This window comes from Corapipo altera, unplaced genomic scaffold (genome assembly GCF_003945725.1).
Source record: "Corapipo altera isolate COAL_440 unplaced genomic scaffold, ASM394572v1 57, whole genome shotgun sequence".
NCBI lineage: Eukaryota > Metazoa > Chordata > Aves > Passeriformes > Pipridae > Corapipo > Corapipo altera.
In genome coordinates this window covers 8546666-8566127 of record NW_020884905.1, presented here as the reverse complement: position 1 = coordinate 8566127, position 19462 = coordinate 8546666, and the positions used below count along the sequence as shown (strand labels likewise).

The 19462-nt window shown below is 44.7% G+C and overlaps 2 protein-coding genes across 12 annotated transcripts in view; one reads left to right on the top strand and one right to left on the bottom strand.

Moving 5' to 3' along the window:
- The window catches only part of PATJ (PATJ, crumbs cell polarity complex component), a 143516-nt gene extending 133142 nt beyond the window's left edge, over positions 1-10374 (top strand). For 2 of the 5 annotated variants that reach the window (XM_027651661.1, XM_027651660.1), the window contains exons 40-45: positions 1309-1349; positions 1631-1753; positions 2827-2931; positions 6211-6314; positions 7977-8100; positions 9785-10374. In XM_027651661.1, coding sequence (XP_027507462.1) covers positions 1309-1349; positions 1631-1753; positions 2827-2931; positions 6211-6314; positions 7977-8100; positions 9785-9931 — 644 coding nt within the window. In that variant the 3' untranslated portion in view covers positions 9932-10374. The remainder of the gene's footprint in view (positions 1-1308; positions 1350-1630; positions 1754-2826; positions 2932-6210; positions 6315-7976; positions 8101-9784) is intronic. The other 3 variants (XM_027651662.1, XM_027651664.1, XM_027651663.1) reach the window with 3 other exon arrangements.
- Positions 10375-17799: 7425 nt separating this feature from the next.
- The window catches only part of KANK4 (KN motif and ankyrin repeat domains 4), a 23987-nt gene continuing 22324 nt past the window's right edge, over positions 17800-19462 (bottom strand). For 6 of the 7 annotated variants that reach the window (XM_027651742.1, XM_027651747.1, XM_027651743.1 and 3 more), the window contains one exon: positions 19225-19337. In XM_027651742.1, the coding sequence (XP_027507543.1) occupies positions 19236-19337 (102 nt within the window). In that variant the 3' untranslated portion in view covers positions 19225-19235. Of the gene's footprint in view, positions 19338-19462 lie in introns of all 7 variants that reach the window. The other variant, XM_027651744.1, reaches the window with a different exon arrangement.

Below are 19462 nucleotides of genomic sequence, written 5' to 3'. Positions count from 1 at the left end.
TTTTGTAATGAGAAAGTCACAATGTCCAGTTTGCAGTTTGCAGATTTAACAAGTGTTAAATCTATGACCGGCGGTAGCTTGTGGAGAGCCTGCTCCAGGAGTTGGGAATCTTTGCTCGTGTCTGACCATGAGACATTTCTTCTGGCACTTTGCATGCACTGGAGGAGGCTGGTGGCTTTTGGGCAGCCTTCCTTGTGCTGTTTGAAAAGGCCCTGCAGCACTGAGAGGGCATGTCCTCATGCCCTGATTTGGGGCTCCCAGGGCTGGACTTCCCACTGCCACAAACCTTGGCAATCCTGCCTTCTGCACCCACAGCAGCGGCACCTGCATGGCCATGAGGAATGCTGATATATGGGGTAGTAAAAAATCATTGAATTTTGGAAGAGACTAATTCTGCCTGCCTTCTGAAAGGTGTTTGAAATAGTTTAATAAAGTTGATACAAGTAGGGGTTGGTGTAGCAGAGCCCAGGACCTGATCAGCTTGTCGAGCTGTTTAGTCCTGGTTTAAACGATGCCCCTGAAGGTTTTTTCCTTTCCTCTCTTTCCCCTCCCCCCTTTCCCCTTCTCCCTCCTCTTTTCCATTTCCCTTCTCCCCTTTCCCCTCTCCCTCTTCTTTCTTCATTTCCTTTTCCCTTCCCTTCTCCCTTTTCCTTATTCTCTTCCCCTTTTCCTTCTCCCTTTTCCTTCCCCCTTTTCCCCCCTTTTTCTTTCCTCTTTTCCTCTCCACTTTCCCCTTTCCCTTCTCCCTTTTTCTTTCTCCTTTTGCCTTTTCCTTCCTCTTTTCCTTTCTCATTTTCCTTCCCCTTCTCCTTCCCCTTTTCTAATATTTTGAGTACTTTTGAAAGCCCTATGACTGGATATACACCAGCCAGACTTCCTGCCTGTCTATTATTTACCAATACAGCACAGAACTGGAAGAGAAAATCAATGGAACCACACCAGTCTCAGAGCAACCGTGTGCCCTTTGTGCAGGAACACTGTGATTTAGGAATAATAAGCCAATCTTTAATTGAGTGAAGGCACAATGGGACCCTTCTACAGGCTGGCAGAGTGCTGCTGAGCCACAGATTGTGGCTGGGCTACAATGGGTGTCACAGTGACATTCATCAGCCGGAGGGATTATACCCCTATTCATCCTTCCTCCTCCTCCTCACATGAGCAGCACTGCCTGGTTTGGCACAGGAAGGCTCCACTCCTGCTTGGTGATAACTCTGCCTGGGCAGCGAGGGACTGTTGTCACCTGACAGTGTTATCTCTTAATTATATTATCTCTTAATTACAGAAGCTAATTGTTTGTTTCTTTATTAGTAGGAGCCGATATGGGCCCAAGGACTGTGGAGATAACAAGGGTCAGTGACTTATTTTCTATCAATTCACAAAGCTGACGCCTTTCACTGAAGTTGTTCGTTTTTGTAGCATTTCTCACAATTCAAATTGCGTTATTTGTGTCTGCAGGCAGATGTTGGATGTGTGCCTGTGTTTTGGGACCTGCATGTGTGAGGATATGTGTGTCTGTCAAACCTGTTTTCTCCCTGTTCCACAAATCAGATGACTCAGTTATTACCATACCCTGAACACTGACCCCTATGAGTTGCCCCAATTTAAAATGTTCTGTTTTACTTTGTTTCAGGGTCCAAATGATGCACTTGGTATCAGCATAGCAGGAGGGAAGGGAAGTCCATTGGGAGATATTCCCATTTTCATCGCTATGATTCAAGCCAGCGGTGTGGCTGCACGGACCCAAAGGCTCAGAGTGAGTAGAGGAGTCCTCAATATTTCCTGTTTTATCTGCCATGTGTCCCACAGAGCCTCAAGCACAGCTGTATATGCTATCACTTTGATAATGTCTCATAGACTACTCTGTCATAACAAAAATAACCACAAAACCAAATCTGCCCTTCTCTTGCCATTTTAATTAAACTGTGTCTTGGGATAATGGCAATTGTTGCCTATATTGGAAAAGTGATATTAAGAGAAAGAACTTAAATGCATTTGCAGAGGTCTTGCAATGTATATGTTCATCCAGACCCAGCAAGGGCAGCAACAGGCTCTCTGGAAACCCACAAGGATTTTGGGAACTCCAGACTGGGCATCATTTAGAGCTCAAACCAGGTAGAAATCAGAGCAGAAATTATTTTTTTGATCTTAAGGCTCTTAGAAAGAAACACCAAAATAAGGCACTTGTATCAGACCCACAGCATATGTGGGTTTCCAGGGATAACTGTGGTGAAGACTTCCAGGTTTTGAGTGAGTTTCAAGGAATCAAAAGTATTGAAAAGAACTTATTGTGCAGATCCATCTGTTTTGGCCCATGAGATTGATTAGGACATGCTGCTACATTCGTGCTGTGTCTCAAGAATTAAACAATAGCACTAAGTGCCAGGGTCAAGATCATTTTTATGTCAAAGAAGAAGAAATCATCCAGGTTAATTAGATTAACATCTGAAGTTCCTACTTTTCTATACAACATTCAGCAAGTGCTTACACAGTCTGGAAGAACATGAACTTGTCTGCATATTCAAACACAAATCAATCCTTTCTGGTTGGTAGGACAGCACTGAAAATCTCCCTCTCTCTGCTTGCAAATGGAAAGAGTAAAATACAATTCATCTTTGTTTCTCTGATGGTATTGTTAGTTTTAAAAAATCCTTATTGTTCTTGCTCTGAAGAATGGGAAATGATCACTAGCAGTGCAGAATCCTCACAAAAGGGATCCTGCAAAAGAGAAGTGTGACTGTGCAGTGCCAAGTTCACGAGGAATTTTAAGCATTCTTAATTTTAATTTTCCCTAATGGTAGTAATTTTCCATTACTGTTGTACTTTTAGGTTGGAGATCGGATTGTCAGTATTAATGGGCAACCTTTGGATGGGCTGTCTCATGCAGATGCTGTTAATCTACTAAAGAATGCTTATGGGAGCATTATCCTGCAGGTATGGTGATAAATTGAACATGCAGCTGCATCAGGGTAGATAAATGGCATTGAGGAATAAAAAAAACCCTGAGCATCACTGGCACAAGACATCACAGAATTGCAGGGTGATTGCTGATGGGAATTACACAGAATGAAAGCAAGAAATCATTTCCATTCAAAAATTCTTTATTGCCATTCATGCAGGCTGCAAGCATGATTATATAAAGCATAACAAAGAGAACAAAATAACTTGTTGCTACACATGATAAATCAACAAGCTTCCAAGTTGTGGGGGTTTTTTTATTTTGAAGTTAACTAGGAACAAGAAATTCTGTGTGTGTGTGCATGATGTAACAAGACTGGAACCCAACTGCCCACAGTGATGGTTTCCATGTTCTTGAAAGAAATTCGAGAAAACTTATACCATCATGATTAAGACAGTGCTGCCTAGAATTGAATATTCTACAGGTAATGAATAAAAACACTCAAGAGAGAAAACAGTGCTGTCACTGCTATGTTGCTTCTGCCACAGTAGTTCTAATTGCTGTCTGCCAGGATATTCATGCACAGTTTATTTTTATGTTTACACAAGGAAATGGGAAAAATACTTGCCAGATAGAATTCAAAATTCTCCTCGTTTTCAGAATTATTGTAACAATTGGAAAACAAGCTGAAGACACTGCTAAAATCTGCTCTAATTCTCTTTATCATCACAGCATTTTGGATTGGAACACATCCTGAGGGATTTTTGCAGGCTTTGTGCTTGCATTACAACACAAATAGGAAAAAAAAAAGAAAAAAAGGGGGGGAAGGGAAATTAAATGATAATAAACTCAATTTTAGACTTGCTTATTCTTTGTTTTGTCTGTCCATGAACTGCTGACCCAGTAAGTGATGAGCCAGTTCCAGAGCAGATGGTGTATTTGTGTAGTTCCATTGAAGTCAAAGGAAACACATAGATATGCCCCAGCTGAGGATTCTCTGTTAAATTATAGTTATCATATTGTTACTAACATTGAGTAATTTCACTTTCCATGTCAACAGTATTCCCTGAATAGAAAATGAAAGCTTGCTGCAGAACCCAAAATTGCTCATCTTGAAAGGTGTTATGCAGCATACTGCACCTCATCGAGGATTTAAAAATATTCCTGATGGAGCACACACATAAACAAAGAGGTTCTTCTAGAAATGTCTTGGTTTTTTAGTTGACTGTTTTTCTTCCACATTTTTGCTCTCTGGCTTAAAATGAGCCCAATAGTCTTTACAGATGATACAGCTTTATTCTGATAGAGTCGAGTCTATTTTCCTGCATTAAAAATCTGTTCTATGAAGGTGGGATGTTGTATTTTAATACTGGGAGTAGTGTTGAGGCCCTGCCATAGTGTGGTGATGCGGTTGCCTCACACACGAACCACAGGTACTTCTCAATCACCAAATTGCTCTTTTTTATTAAAACAATCTAAATGGAATAATCCTATCATTGTGATAATCATGACTGATGTGTCATTAAGTAATTCTGTTTATTATCAGGTTAGACCACTTCATGGCAAACTGCTTTGAAAGGTCAGATAATTGTGTTCAGTGGTGTGGAAAGGCTTATTATGGGAACGTCCTGGGAAGGATGGTAAAAGAGTTTGCAAATGCTGTTTGCAAATGGGAGATTAAGGTCTCAGGGGAACAATCATCCCTTTCGGCTGTTTTGATGCTTTGGTTTAATTTAATTTCTTTTCTGCAGGTGTAGTAATGAGATAAGGGGAAGCTTTTTTACAAGGTTGTTGAACTCTGATACGTTCTTACTGCCAGCTGAAGATTTTTGAATATAGATTTATTTTGCCCACGTTTTATTGAACAACAAAACACGACAAATCCTGGCTGGCATTCCTTACCCTAATGCCACGGGAAGAAACCTTAATGGTGTCTTTGGTGGCTGAGCTAGGTGCAGCTCTCATCAACTGGACTGCTTCATTTAGGGTATCCTAGAACCTGGGTCCTGGGATGCAAAATTTGCATGAGAACCTCTTGGCTCTATCACCCTCTTGGCTCCAAGTCATTCAAAAGAGGGAAATATTGTTATGGAAGAATTGCGAGCATTCGTTTAAAAAGGGGGATTTATAGAATAGATTTTTTTACTTTGAAAAGGTACATTTTCCTTAAGCCATGTTTACAGCAACTAGCAGAAAAAGTACCTTTTCATTTTGATAAAATAAGGCCATGGCTAGCTAGAAGAAATATTGGAAATATACTTCCTGGCTGTTTTTCACTGTCTCTGAGCTGAAACAGTAAGTGTCAAGCAGAGAAGAATATCTCTTCAGAGGGAGATGGAGTTAGGAGATAACCACAGCATGTGGTTATTGGGAAATTGATGTCCTTTCAACTGTAAATACTTCAAATCCAAACCACTTCGTGGTGGTCTCTTTAAAATTTTTCCAGAAAAAAAGCAAAGACTAAAAAATTAGCATCAGTGCAAGGTAAGTGCCAGTGCCTCACCACCCTCATAGGGAAGAATTTCTTCCCAATATCCCGTCTAATCCTGCCCTGTGGGAAGTCACTTCACCTTGTCCTGTTACTCCGTGTCCAAAGTCCCTCTCCAGCTCTGTTGGAGCCCCTTTAGGCACTGGAAGGAGCTCTAAGGTCTCCCTGGATGCTTGTCTTCTCCAGGCTGGACACCCCCAGCTCTCCCAGTCTGTCTCCAGAGAAAGGTGCTCCAGCCCTAAGAGCATCATTCATCATGGTTTCAGAATAATAGAGGAACCAGAATTGGGAAGTTTAACAATCTAGTTTGTTAAGTTCATGCTAAAAATTGCAGAAAAGTTGAAAACAAAAGGATGAATTTGTTCCCTACTTAGTGAACAAACCATCTGAGGTATTTCAAGGCCTTTATCCAGTAGCCCTTGGATCTCAGTATTTTGTTAAAGGTTATGGTGGTCTCTGTGGGAGATCTTTACTTTCAAGCCCAATCCTGGACCCTTTGTATTGACTCTATTTCCTTGACAAAGTAACCTCTTTCTCTGGATTATCCAAAAGGGCTGTTCCCTCTGCTCAGCACCCAAGTGATGGTCATATGAAGGCAAGAGGAAGCTTCACAGCGAAGTTTACATTAACCCTCAGAAAGGTGGCTGCTATAATTTGAAAGTATGGAATTAGTAGATTTAAGAGAGTAGGACTTGTATTTAAAATTTGCTTGCAAAAAAGTCAGCAGTTGATTTTCGGAATGTATCAGCTATTTTCTGCATAATTAGCCAACATGGTTTTGGTGTTAAGTGAATTTACATTGTATTTCCTTGATCCTGCTGCTCAGGTTGTGGCTGACACCAACATCAGTGCCATTGCCACCCAGCTGGAGAGCATGTCTGCAGGGTGCACCCTGAACTCATCCTCGGAGCATCCTTCCGAAGATCCCGAGTAAGTCCAGACTCCCCTGCAGAACTGAAGTGGATTTCATGCAAGGGAACAGCCTGGAATGGTGCAGGAGGTCTCTCCCATTGCTTCTCTCTCTAATTTTCCATCACCTTTAAAATGAAAACCGTGACCTTCTCCACATGGGCTCGTGTCTGTCTTCACCCGCTGACAGAGTATGCTTGAGTAAATAAGCACAAAATGTCAAGGAAAAAAGTATCTCCTTTCTTTTCCAATGTTATGCTGACATAGTAGTTCTGCCCTTGTCTGTTGGCTTCCTTGTCTGGAAGGAGTTAATAGCAATTTGAAATAATTTGTTATTGGCACACTGAGAAAAGATGTGTTAAAAAAGCCTTTCAAAACATGTCCCAGAAATTTCTTTGTCTTTTGAATCTTTTTAGCTTTACAACTCAAAAAAATCTGATTAAAACAATTTCTACTTGTAGCACTTGTGTGTGGTGATGGAAGTTAGAGATCCAGCCCTCCCATGCATCATTCTCCATCATGTGGGTTTTAGGGCAGCTTGTAGTTATCATTTTGAAATTCATTTGATCTTCAGTTCATCAGCTTCATTATGTTCTGCATTTTCATTCTTTGATTCATCGTATTTATTTTAAGAAGCTGAGATGCGAGTTGCTGCCCTACCTCAGGGGATTTGAGTATAAAAGTTAAGCTATTTATGCTGCATTCTCTAGTCTTACAGTGTGAGATACTGTTTTTATTGCTGCTCTCAAAGGAGAATTGCTTGCTTCACAAAAGGATTTGTATTCTTTTTTCATATCAAAACAGTAAGGAAATTTGGATGTGCAAATATGAAGCAGAATTAGGTAGTTGTATGTATTTAGTCCTAACAAATGCCTAGATAATAGTCAGATTAGGCTGCACCTTTAGATGAGTGGAAGATACCTAACAGCTTTCACAGAATTAGAAGCACTTAGGTTGGAAAAGCCCTTTTAGATCGAGTCCAACCATTCCCCAGCACAGCTAAGGCCACCACTGACCCATGTCCTCAAGTGCCACATCCACAGGGCTTTTAAATCCCTCCGGGAATGGGGACTCCACCACTGCCCTGGGCAACCTGTTCCAATGCCTGACCACCTTTAGTCGACAGTAATTCTTTCTACACGTGTAGAACTTACTAATTTCAAATTTGAGATGGATCTATTCATATGAATGGTCTAAATTCCCCAAAAAAACCCTTCCTTTGCTCAGCGTAGGCCATGAAAGTCCCTGAAAAGTTCACCAGGACAGGGGATGTAGGTCAAATATTGGCTGTTAGGAAACAGCCCAAAGAGCCTGGGTAGAGCTGACACTACAAACAGGAGTGATCTTGGCTGCATCCTGTTAGACTCTTTCCTCTTGCAGTTTCCACTTAGGCAGAGAAAAGATGACAGAAAAGAAAGCAATCTCTCTATTACAGGCAGCGACTGTAGATCAGGGGAGTCTCACTTCTGCCTCAGAGATAAGTGCTCTTGGTGAGCTCTTATTAGAAATAAGCATTTTCCAAGTGAGGAGCTGAGGCACACAGAGCAGTGTTTCAACTCTGAGCTGTGCAGGAGTGTTTCAGTGCAGGGGTCATGGTTTGTGACTGTGTGAAAAAGTTCGTGATAGATGAATGTCCCCAGAGACAGACATTGCTGTTCTAAGTGATATTTATTGTGTTTTCAGAGCACATCAGCCTAAGATTATTACTTTGGAGAAAGGCTCTGATGGACTGGGATTTAGTATTGTAGGGGGGTATGGAAGTCCCCATGGAGACCTGCCCATTTATGTCAAGACTATATTTGCCAAGGTATCTTTTATTTTTGTTTTCTCTGTATCATCTTTAAAAACAAACCTAAGATTTGGCTTGGGTAATATATTATGTAGTAGAAAGCAAAATGTACTGTCTGAGTACATTGATGTGAGTTAGTGGACCCAGAACTCACAACTAGCTTCTCAGTTTATATTTCATATTCCTGATGGCTGAAACAAGATACTTTATCTCAGCAAAATTGCTCTGTGTACTTGGGAAACTTTGTAAATTAAAATATTTATAAGGCAGTTTTCTATCTGTAAATCTCAAAAAGCCTTCCAAGAGGTATGAAGGTATTATTTTTGCCGTTGTGCAGGAGGGAGGCAGTTGCAGAGATGCTGTATCTTGGCGGATGAGTTTCAGCTGAAAAACCAGGATTAAACCCATCTCTGACCCCAACCCTGAGTGTCTGGGGAGGATTGGGGGTCCCTGCCATGTACTTCAGAGGCTCTGGCCCCCAAGGCTGAGGAAGACCCATAGTACAGCCCAGCCCAGCCCCAGAATAGAGGAGGGAGAAGTGCCCCTTTTCCCACCCATCCCTTTGCTAGAGATGAGCTCAGTGTGGGCCAGCAAGATACATCAGGTATGGCCACATGAAGGGAATTGTGGAAATGGGGGTGAGGAAGGGAAGACAGTGGGAATTAGGTGTCTTTCGCCCAGAGTCACTTGTCCAGTGACTACTTGCTGTCATTTGTGTCAGCACTTGTGGCAGGGTAGATGATATAATTGAGAAAACTTTGTCTGAAAGAAGTCTTCTGCTATTCTGGGGCTCAAACCACAAATATTTTGTCTTTTTACAATTTTCAATTATTAAGATATTGTGTCTTTTACCTGATCCTTAGGGTTACAAGTTTCTAGATCTGAGCATGGCTGAGAAACCCTAAATGGAAGCTAAATTTACTGCAGTGGGGCCTTGAAGCAAAAGTAGACACTGTGAGCCAACCTCTGGGAAGGCAGGGCTTGGGATTTAGATTAAAGAGCTGCACTCAGGCCTCTGAAGGAGAACAGCCATTTGTAAAGCCCGGTGGAAGCTTCTCAGGAGCATCATAGAATTGTTTACACTGGAAAAGCCCTCTAAGACCATCGAGTCCAACCATTCCCCTAGCACAACCAAGGTCACTGTGTCTCCAGGTGCTACATCTACACAGCTTTTAAATCCCTCCAGGGATGGGGACTCCACCACTTCCCTGGGCAGCCTGTTCCAGTGCTTGACACCCTTTTGGTGAACAAAATTATGCTGATATCCAATCCAAACCTCTGAATGGCACACCTTGAGGCCATTTCTTCAGCGGAGCCCAGTTCTGTCTGGGTTGAGGGTAGTGGCCAAGTTGTTCTGCTGCACAAGCTTTGTGTCCCTCTTCATCCCCACTTTTTAACCTGTTCCTCAGCTCTCAGTGTGGAGTACATTTAAATGCTGCTTTAAGAAGCCTCTCCGTAACCATAAAATCTAGAGCCAGTCTTGGCACTGCCTTTTCCAAGGGGTGAGCCAATTCTTTTCTGCCCCAGGGTTGGGTCTCAGGGTGAGCCATGAGTTGAAGCCCTCACAGGGAACCCTCAGCACTGTCATTTCACCCAGCCATGGTGGGATTCCCAGTGCTCCATCCCTCCTCATTCCAGCCAGCATTCCAAGGGGCGGGAGGGCTCCGTGTGCTGCCACTGACGCCTGAATTTGCCGTTGCAGGGAGCAGCTGCAGACGATGGCAGATTGAAACGCGGAGACCAGATCGTGGCAGTGAACGGGGAGGCTCTGGAAGGCGTCACCCATGAACAGGCCGTGGCCATTCTGAAGCGCCAGAAAGGAACTGTGACATTAACGGTGTTGTCATGAGTGTCACTGTGCTCATGGAGATAAATACAATTATTTTAGAGCATTGGTAGAGCTATAATAACCCTGCTCAGCCCTGATGTAAAGCAAACCCTGGCAAAAATGAGTCAGTGTTCCCCCCGTTGCCAGGCAGGGTAGTGTGAATCTCCAGCTTCATTTAGCCTTCCACATTTATCAGCCTTTCTCCCCGCCCTCCCCGACTTCTGGTGGCTTTTGAGGTTTCTCTGGACAAGTTTAATTAAGAAACTTCAAAGAACAATATCCGTTTTACTTTATTTAATGCATCAGTTTATCCCCACTAGTCTGAACCCTGGTTGCAACTGCTGAACCTGGAATCAGTTCACACACAAAAGAGAATTTAGATCATCAACTGATCTCATCTGATGAGCAGAAATAAATGCCGAGTGACTTGTCATCTCACTCATGATTTACTTATGCTAATTGTTCTTTCAAGTATGCCAGAAAACATTAGCAATGTAATTAAATTACCACTGTTCCAAATGATGAAATATCAAATTCTCCTCTGGGAAATTATTTGTGCTCGGCACAGTAAGTCTGATAGTCAAATGTGAACTTCTCATGTTTATCTCTTTGGGTAGGTCTGTGGAAGTTAGTCAGGGGTAATTACTGTGATGTGTCAATTTGCAGCCTTTAGCATGAAAAATAAACGAGGGGAGAGGGAAATTTATTTTTGTAGGCTTTTAAAATGTTTGAGCCTTTTCAGATATTTAGGCAGCATGAACAACAACAGCGTAGCTCATTCTATTCTAATTATATTTTTTTAAGAAGAAATGTGCTGATATATGCCAGGCATGTCGCATACAAAGGCAGTTGTTGTCGTGCCAAGTCGCAGCATAATTGTTCATCCTGAAACTTCAATGAAGACAAAAAGTTTGCTTCGGGAATGTGATCTCGTAATTCCAGGAATGGTGGTGAGCAGTGCCTCTGCACGTTGTCTTTAAGGCTCTGTGAAGTTCATCCAAACCAGAAAACTGACATTTCCAAGGGTTTCCCCAGGATCAGATAGAGCAGGAAGAGGTTTTCACAGATCACAGAGGATGCTTTGCTCTTGGGCTGCTGGAGTTCGGCAGTGATGAGATGATCTCCCAAAGCTGGCTGTGGCAGTTCAGGTTGATGTTCCTCAGCCCCCTCCAGCAAGCTGGACAGTGCAGTCAAAGCCCCCAGCTATATTTTGGGTTTAAGCTAAGCCAGGTTCAGTGTGCTGAAGCCCAGAAGCCTTCCCAAGGCTGGTCCTGCTCTGAACCAGTCTCAATATGGAGGTGGGATGCAGGAATGCTCATCCAAAAATTAGCAGCTTCATTCTGTGTCACAGCTATTCCTGCAGTGATTATATGACCGTGGCCTTAGTGACTGAGCAAATGAATTTGGCAGGCACATTCATGGCAGTGCAAGGCATTGTGGGTTAATCTCCCCATCCAGAGGAGCAGGAGGGTTTTGGAGGAAGCAGCCCAGTTTGATTTGGACTATTTGGTATAATTTATAATTATGATGTAGCTGGGAGAAATGATAGGGGAGGCGGGGTCAGAATTGGCTGCTCATTTTGTGTGAAAAATTCCAGGAATTAAATGGATAGAAGATTCAAAATCTGCACTATAATAACTGAGTGATGCAGGGGTGTGTTAAAGGTACAGTTGTTCTGTGTGTTTTAGTGGTTTTTTCCCAATTTTACATCCCAGGACAGGTCCTGAAGTGAGGTGAACTACAGTGAGACAGGGATGCTGCAATTAGCTGTCATGGAAAAGGATTTTCCTTATTTCTTTGGAAAGTTTTCCATAACTTTAGGTAATCACAAAGTGCATTTAGCCTGCTGGAACCATTGGTGGGTATTCCCTTGATAGTGCCTGGAAGAGACTTCTTGTTTTCTATGGATTCCCACTGTCCTATATGATTTGCCAAGTGAAGTGTTAGTGGAATCTTGATTGTAGATGCACAGAAATATCTTCAGATGTAGCAAATTGGGGGAATTTTTAACAAACTGCCTTTGGTTGCAGAAGTATCCAGGGTATGCAGGAGTTAAAGGTGAGGTGTGAAGAGATATCCTCAGAAAGCGTATGGAATTTATCAACCAAAGGGAATGATTCCTCCGTCCTGTGTTTTTATAGCTGTTGCATTCCAACTTTAGGATGTTGCCACATTTGATCAATGAAGTTTTAGATGGCTACTTATTAGCCCATGATGCACATACAGTTCATATACATAAATAATAGAATTTATGGGCTGAGATATTTTGCACTTCTCGTTGCTCAGAAGGAGAGAGAACATTTTCTGCTTCTTGTAATTTGCACTTTGTGTGTTAAATATATTACTGCCAAAAGTTATCTTGCGACTAATTGATAAACCAGTGACCATGCGGAGAAGCGTGTGCGCCATGTACAGGACCAAGTCAGATAATTAAATTTGCATTACGCTTGTCTGGGGTGAGGTGTTCTGGTTTGTTTAAAACTTTATTTCTGCGCAAGGGAAAACAGCAATTAAACCTCCTGATTGTATGTTTATGTATATCAGTAAAATGAGACGTTTTATGACTTCAAAGATTCTAAATAAAGCTCGGTTACGTAAGTAGTTGCGCACTTACATTATTTATTTTTTTTAATTTAATCATTGTTAAGAGCTGTTGCATGAGATGTCTTTCTTTGCTGTTCCAAGTAGGGCTGTGATTGCTTTTCTCAGGGAGCAGGAGCAGTGGTCACTGTCAGAGCAATGAGAGACAGTGGCGCCAGGTAGAAGGATTGTTCCCAACTGAGATGATCACATGGAGCTATCCCTGCACACCTGTCCTCCGTCAGGAATCTACAGCCACCCATCTAGGTTAGTTTTTAATCACGGGGACACCAAGAACAGCTCAGGTGGGAGACTGAGGGTATGGTGGAGGCAGCAAAACTGGGGGATGAAGATGAAGGTGCTGCCTGATCATAATTGTGCCAGGAGGAATCAAAATCAACGCAAAGAATGCTCACAGGAGGAGCATCTGTACCACAGGCATCTTGCAGCCCCTCAAAGGTGCCATTCAAACACTATTTTAATTGATACGTCGAATCACAGAGTCATTTAGGTTGGAAGAGCCTTCTAAATCCAACTGTTCCCCCAGTATTGCCAAGTCCACCACTAACCCATGTCCCTGGGTGTGTCACATCTACATGGCTTTGGAATCCCTCCAGGGATAGGGACTCCACCACTGCCCTAGGCAGCCTTGACAACCCTTTTTGTGAAGAAAATTTCCCTGATATCCAATCTGAACCTCCTCTGGCACAACTTGAGGCTGTCTCCTCTCATCCTAAGGGTTCTTCTGCTTTGGTTTGCAGACTCAGCTGTCAGAGCCTTTACTTTCAGAAGGCCCAGGTGCTGTTCACAGTTCCTGCATCAGCTTCCTCATCTGGAGAAGCTGCAGTTCACAATGACACCATCAAGGACATCATTGAGATCACCAGGAGCCATCTTAGGGCTGCTTGCACTTCTTGGTCAACTCATAACCAAGTTATGCTGATGTTTAGACTTCTTCCAAAGGCTGGGATTGAGCTGCTGTTTTTGTGTCCTCCCCACCATGTGAGCTTGCCAGGGGATGTCATCTGTCCAGGTATGATCCCTTCAGCCAAGCACTGAGCTTTGGAAGCACCTGTGGAGTGCAGCCCAAGTCGGTGCTCGGGGCAGTGATGTGGACCATCGTGGTGGTGGGTGGGCTGATGGGGTCAGCAGGTCAACTTGGAGAGACTCTCTCACATTATGCTGCTCCATAAGGAATTACTGTAATGCCTCTAAATTCCCTGTAATTAATCACATGGCGATTACCACCCTGGAAGCGTGACATACGTAGAGCCTGTTGAGGTAATGTGATTATGCTGAGATGGAGCAGTTAATGTCCCTTTGCCTGAAAGAACTGCAATGAATTAATTTAATGTCACACATGTATAAAACATCAGGTTTTACAGGTGTGCTGAGCATTGATACATAATTCCATTATCATCTTTCTCCACGGCTTCACACATCAGTGTCCATAATTCAGCTGTATTTACGTCCTAGTTAAACACTGTCACAGTCCTTGTTGTCCCTCTTAGGAGCAATGGACATTTTGTTCCCTAGTGTGCACGTTCCTGTGAGAGCTGGACCTTTTAGGGTGGCAACAAATCAGAGAGATCTGTGTTCTGCAGCATCCCAAATGGAAAAGGAACAAGGATCACCTTGACTTTGGTTTTAGACTTTTCCAAGCGGCCTCTGAGGGCTCTGCTGCTTTCCCAGGTCTGGTGGGGTTGAAGCAGAGTTTATTCCCAATTCCTGCACAGAAAAGAAAAATATGCAATGGCAGCATAAACTATTCCATCTTCATTTAGACTCACAGAATCCCAGAATGGTTTGAGTTGGAAGGTACCTTAAAGCTCATCTCATTCCAATCCCCTGCCATGGGCAGGGACACCTTCCACTAGACCAGGTTGCTCCAAGCCCCATCCAATCTAAGGGATTTCTTAATAATTGAAAATGCTCATAAAGAATGTTATGTTTTCCAGGACAGATGTTTCCCTGTAAGGGTTTATAGTCCCATTTTGAGAAGGATGAGAGAAATAGGATAAAGCAAGCAAAGACTCTTGGCTCTGGGTCTGCAAGGAAAGAGCTAGACCAGGGCTGGGACCTGGCACATCCTCATGGAATCACTCCATACACAAGCCAGGGAAAGCTGCCCAGGCCCCAGCGTGGCGGCTGCAGCGGCTCTGAGTGTTGTACTCCTGATGCTTTTTCTCCTGAAATGGCACTAGATGGAGCAATTGACAAAATATTGTAATTCTGCAGCCTTCAGCACAGGGCTGGTGGTCTGGCCAGAGGGGCTGCCCCAAGGGATGCACCAAGGATGCTCCATCCTCTCAGCCCAGACCAGGAGACACGAACTCCCAAACTCTGAGCTGCCTTTTTCCCTGTGAATAGGTGGGTGCTGCATAAAGAAGACACCTGGGTGTCACAAGGAGGGGTTTCTAGGAAACTAAATCCTGTCTCATCTCCCTTCTGCTGATAACTGCCTTCCATCCTGGCAAAAGTAGGGCCACTTGGCCCTTCCACACCAAACCCTGGGGACAGATCAGGGTGTTGGGGGTCAGCTTGGCCCCCCAGACCTCAAAACAAAGGAGCAGTCACTGTGCCTGACACTGCCCCTGTGGCAGCTCATTCCCCTTCAGCAAATAAATCAGCCTTTGCTGCTGAGACATTTATCTCTTCTAAGGATATTAAATTCTACTGAGAGCCACTGAACTGACAGTGTCCAGGCTGCTGATGGGGCAGGTTCTGGGTGATAATCATCTCAAGAGGAGATGTTTTTCTTTGGGTGGGGCTTGAACCAACCTGGTCTAGGGGATAGCGTCCCCGCCCATGGCAGGGGATTGGAACAAGATGTGCTTTAAGGTCCCTTTCAATCCAAACCATTCCAGGATTCTATGATTCCCTGCCATCTACCTGGACAGCACTGGGGAGGAAAGAGAAAGCAGAAGGTATGTGTTTCATACCCTGTGCTTCAACTCGGTCCTGAGGAAGCTGGTGGTCATCAATTTTGCCTCTCCCCCAGCATGGTCCCAGCATGGTCCCAACACCCAATTGTCACCCCACGGGGGAAGCAATGGGCATGAGCTGCCCACAGATGCCAAAGGAGCAAAGCCAAGGCACATCCCTTGCCTTGGAATGGCCTCATGGATTGAATTAAGCATGGAGGTCATGTTCATCACTCACATGGGGCTCTGCATACATGAGACTCAAGGTGCTCTGTTCCCTCCTTGTGCTGTGAATGTGGCCCCGTTCCAATCCAGTGGAGATTTCTTGCCCTGCTTTCCCCACGCTTGAGTCCTTGCAGGGTTCCTGGCCCCACTTCTGCCCTGCCAGAGGGATCAGTGTCCTCCTGTGTGCCATGGGCTGAGGACAGGTGATATCTACAGCACCAAAATCAAGTTGACCTTTAACAAAACCTAACTGCGGCATTTAAACTAACCTGGACAACATTAACAAATTACAGCAATTATTTAACCCGCTTTTCTGCGTTGTGTGGTCTCACGATGATGCTGAGGACCCCTTTGCAGCAAATTCAGAGCCCATTTTCCCCATTTTTGTCCCCATACAGAGGTAGGCTGTGGTGGTTTCACCACCCCACAGCCACAGCACTGAGCACAAGGGAGCCCTTTGTCCACCCTGCCTGTCGCAGAGATCGCACATTTCGACACTGAGCAGGTGGTTTCTTCCCTCACGTATCTTGCAGCTGATGTCAGGATGGCATGGAGGTGGTCACAGGGCTGCCCTGCTCTGGGGCAGGAGCATAAATTGCCAGCATCTCCATGTGTTATCCCTCAAACTTCTGGATATTGCCTTCCAAGCTCATGGTCCCCAGGAGGCTTTACTTGGCAGCTCACAAGCAGTGGGAGGAACAATTTGGGATCATCGGGTTTTTGGGAAGGGGAGGGGAAGCCTCCAGCTCTTTCTTTTGTGTGTTGTCTGTGGTGTGGGCATGGACACCAAACCACATGCAGAGGCAGCTGCCCAGGCTGAAGGGCTCACGTGACTCTGGCCTTGCCCTCTGGCAGTGGGAAGCCATTCCCCCTTGTCCTGGCACTCCAGGCCCTTGTCAAAAGTCCCTCTCCAGCTCTCTTGGAGCCCAATTAGGCACTGGAAGGGGCTCTAAGGTCTCCCCAGATCCTTCTCCAGGCTGAACACCTCTCCCAGCCTGTTGATGCTGAGGGCTTCACAAAGCCACATCATTCTCCATGACCACAGAGGCGCTTCAGATGCAACCCTCAGAGTCCCTTCTCCTCTCCTTGCAGTAAAAGAAAGGGATACACTAGAAATGGCCATAAGGAGAGTGGAAAAATCATGTTCAGCCGAGTTTCTCATCATTCTTTCCCATCATAGCTGATCGGCTCCTGGATGCTGAGCCCATAAAGATCATAAGATTAATTTCTTTCCTTGCTGTGACTTAATTGTCTCTATTTGTTTTGCACAGTGCTCACACCGGGGATGTGTTTCTCCTTGCCTATATTTAGTTTGATCTCTACCATGATACTGGAATATATAAATTAAGGCTGGCTCTGGCTCTTTGTGACACTGAAATCCCACAGATGATTTTCTATTGGTTTTGTGCAATCTGGTACTTTGACAGCAGGATGCTGGGCACTGGGAGATGCCAGGGGCAGCATCAACCCATCCATGATCCCTCAGGGTCCACATGAGCAGAGGAGCTGCTCCAGGGGATCACTCCATGGGAGCTGCTCCTCCCTAGGGAGATGGTTTGAGGGGCAAAGAGGAAATATGAGGCAAAGGATTGAAAATAAACACACTGGGGATGTAGTTAACTAGACTGGCTGCAGGGATGGGAACAGGAGGGAAAGGGGGATTGGAGGAGGGCAGGCATGTCCCCAAAATAACATCCCCTGTCCTCAAATTGAGGGATCCCAGGAGGAGGCAGGCACTTCCCAAAGCCACTCTCATCCTTAGCAGAAAATTTCCCACATTTATTATGTTGAAGCCGGAAAGTTCACCTCCCTGTGGGAAACAGTAAGAGTCAGAGTGAAATTCCTCTCTGCAAGCACAGAGCTGTCAGGGAGAAAACTCAGTGGAAACTGTCACAAAATGGTATTACAGCTCTTTTTGTTTGCAGCTGAGGCCTGGCAGTGATGCGGCCTGGCAGTGATGCTCATGCTGGCTCTGGAACACAGATTGAAGGAATTCCTGCAAAAAAAATCCCATCCTGCCATGTCTGTGCAGGGACCTCCCATTGTGGAATCACTGATCTGAAGAAACACCTCAAAAATGACTGGTTTAGTGACGTGCAGGTGTGTGAAGTCACCCCAGAGAGCCCCCAGCCACAGGACAGGTACAGGAGCAAACACAAGGAAAGGTTTAACTCAGTTTATTTATACATAAAGGAGGTAAATTCATTTTGGGATACAGATATAAAAGGCAGATAGACGTTTGAGATAGTGAATGCTTTGGACTGAAAATGTGAAGAAAGGAAAGAAAACAGAGCAGACAGCAGATTTCCATGGAAAACAGAGGGCAGGGGCTGTCCTCCCCTCTTTGCAAGGCAGGAAGGATGGGTGCTCAAGGCAGCTCAAGGGACACTTTGTCATGATGTGAACTGACTTACAATGACCAAAGTGGGTCAGGATTCACTTCTGCTGAGTAACAAAAAAGAGTCATTAGCTAAATAGGGAGAGTTGCTTTTGGTGGTGGAAGGGAGACTTGGGTTTGCTCTGCTGGTGGTGGCATCCAGCTCCACCAAAGCCAACAGAGAGCATCCACTGGCTTCTGATATAACACAAAAAAGATGTTTGGAAAAGTGGGACCTGAGCCCTCCCTCCCTCTCTGTCAGCATCAGAGAGATTGAAGAAAACTCCTGCCCTATGCGTGATTTGAGGTGATACTGGACCCTGTGTGGTGGGGGAGACCCTGGTGCCGTCCAATTCCATCAGCTAAATCATAGCACGGCTTTACACAGGAGGAGTTTGGGCATATTAAAGTCAAGCGCGAGGGAAATCAGAGAGAAGCAGCTTGTCCAAAAGGTATCTGTCAGTCCACAGAACTCTTGGACAATATTAACAAATTCTGGGATGGGAATCTGTTGTGATCTCCTTGTGCTTGGGATACCCTGATCCACCCCGCTGTGATGCACAGAGCATGTCAATGGGCTGTGCTTCCCCATTAGCTGAAACTTAATTAGGAAAAAATAAGAGCCATATGGTAATTCCAAATCCAGGCAAAACAATGTCTGTGTGTTTGGGTCTGGCATACTCAAATATTTTCCTAGAGCATTAATTTTTAATTCTTCCATCAAACCCACATAAGCAAACATAAATAGGATTTTATGCTTTCCATAATCCATCCAGCTTGTGTTTGTTGTTACATATACTGAGTAATCACTGCCTGCCACTACTTACAGAAGAGCTGATAATAAATATTAGGACACAAACTTACAAGTTAAATGAGATACAGTTAAGTAGTCGATTAAAAGGACACCCATAATCTAAGGTTACAAAAGACTAAGTATTGCTTTTCTAATGTGCTTTTCTCCTTCATTTCAGTGGCTCACCTGCCAAACCTATACCAGGAGGAGCAGACAGAAGAGTCTGAAGTTGTTTGTGGCACTGGGTGCAGAATAGGGGATGTGAGTGGGATGAATGAGGAGAATTAGACACAGGGAACGTCCGCAGATAATGCAGGCAGGGTTCCTCCCCTGTAAACCCACTGGATTGGCCCTGCCACAGAAGAGCTGTTCAAGGAGGAGCTGTTTGTTCCCAGCTCCCCGTCCTGGTTCCTTCTCCCTGCTGGGTCATGCTGACAGGGACGGGCTGTGCTCGATGTGGGCTCTCAGCAGTGCCGCAATGCCCCCATGGGCAGCGCCCTGGGCCAGAGACAGGGCCGAGTTACCGCCCTGCAGGGAGGGAGGAGGTCAGACATCACCAAATCCCTGCCTCTGCGCCCCCCCCCCCCCCTGCCACTACTTACAGAAGCCCCCCCCCCCCCCCCCCCAGCCCCCCCCCCCCCCCCCCCCCCCCC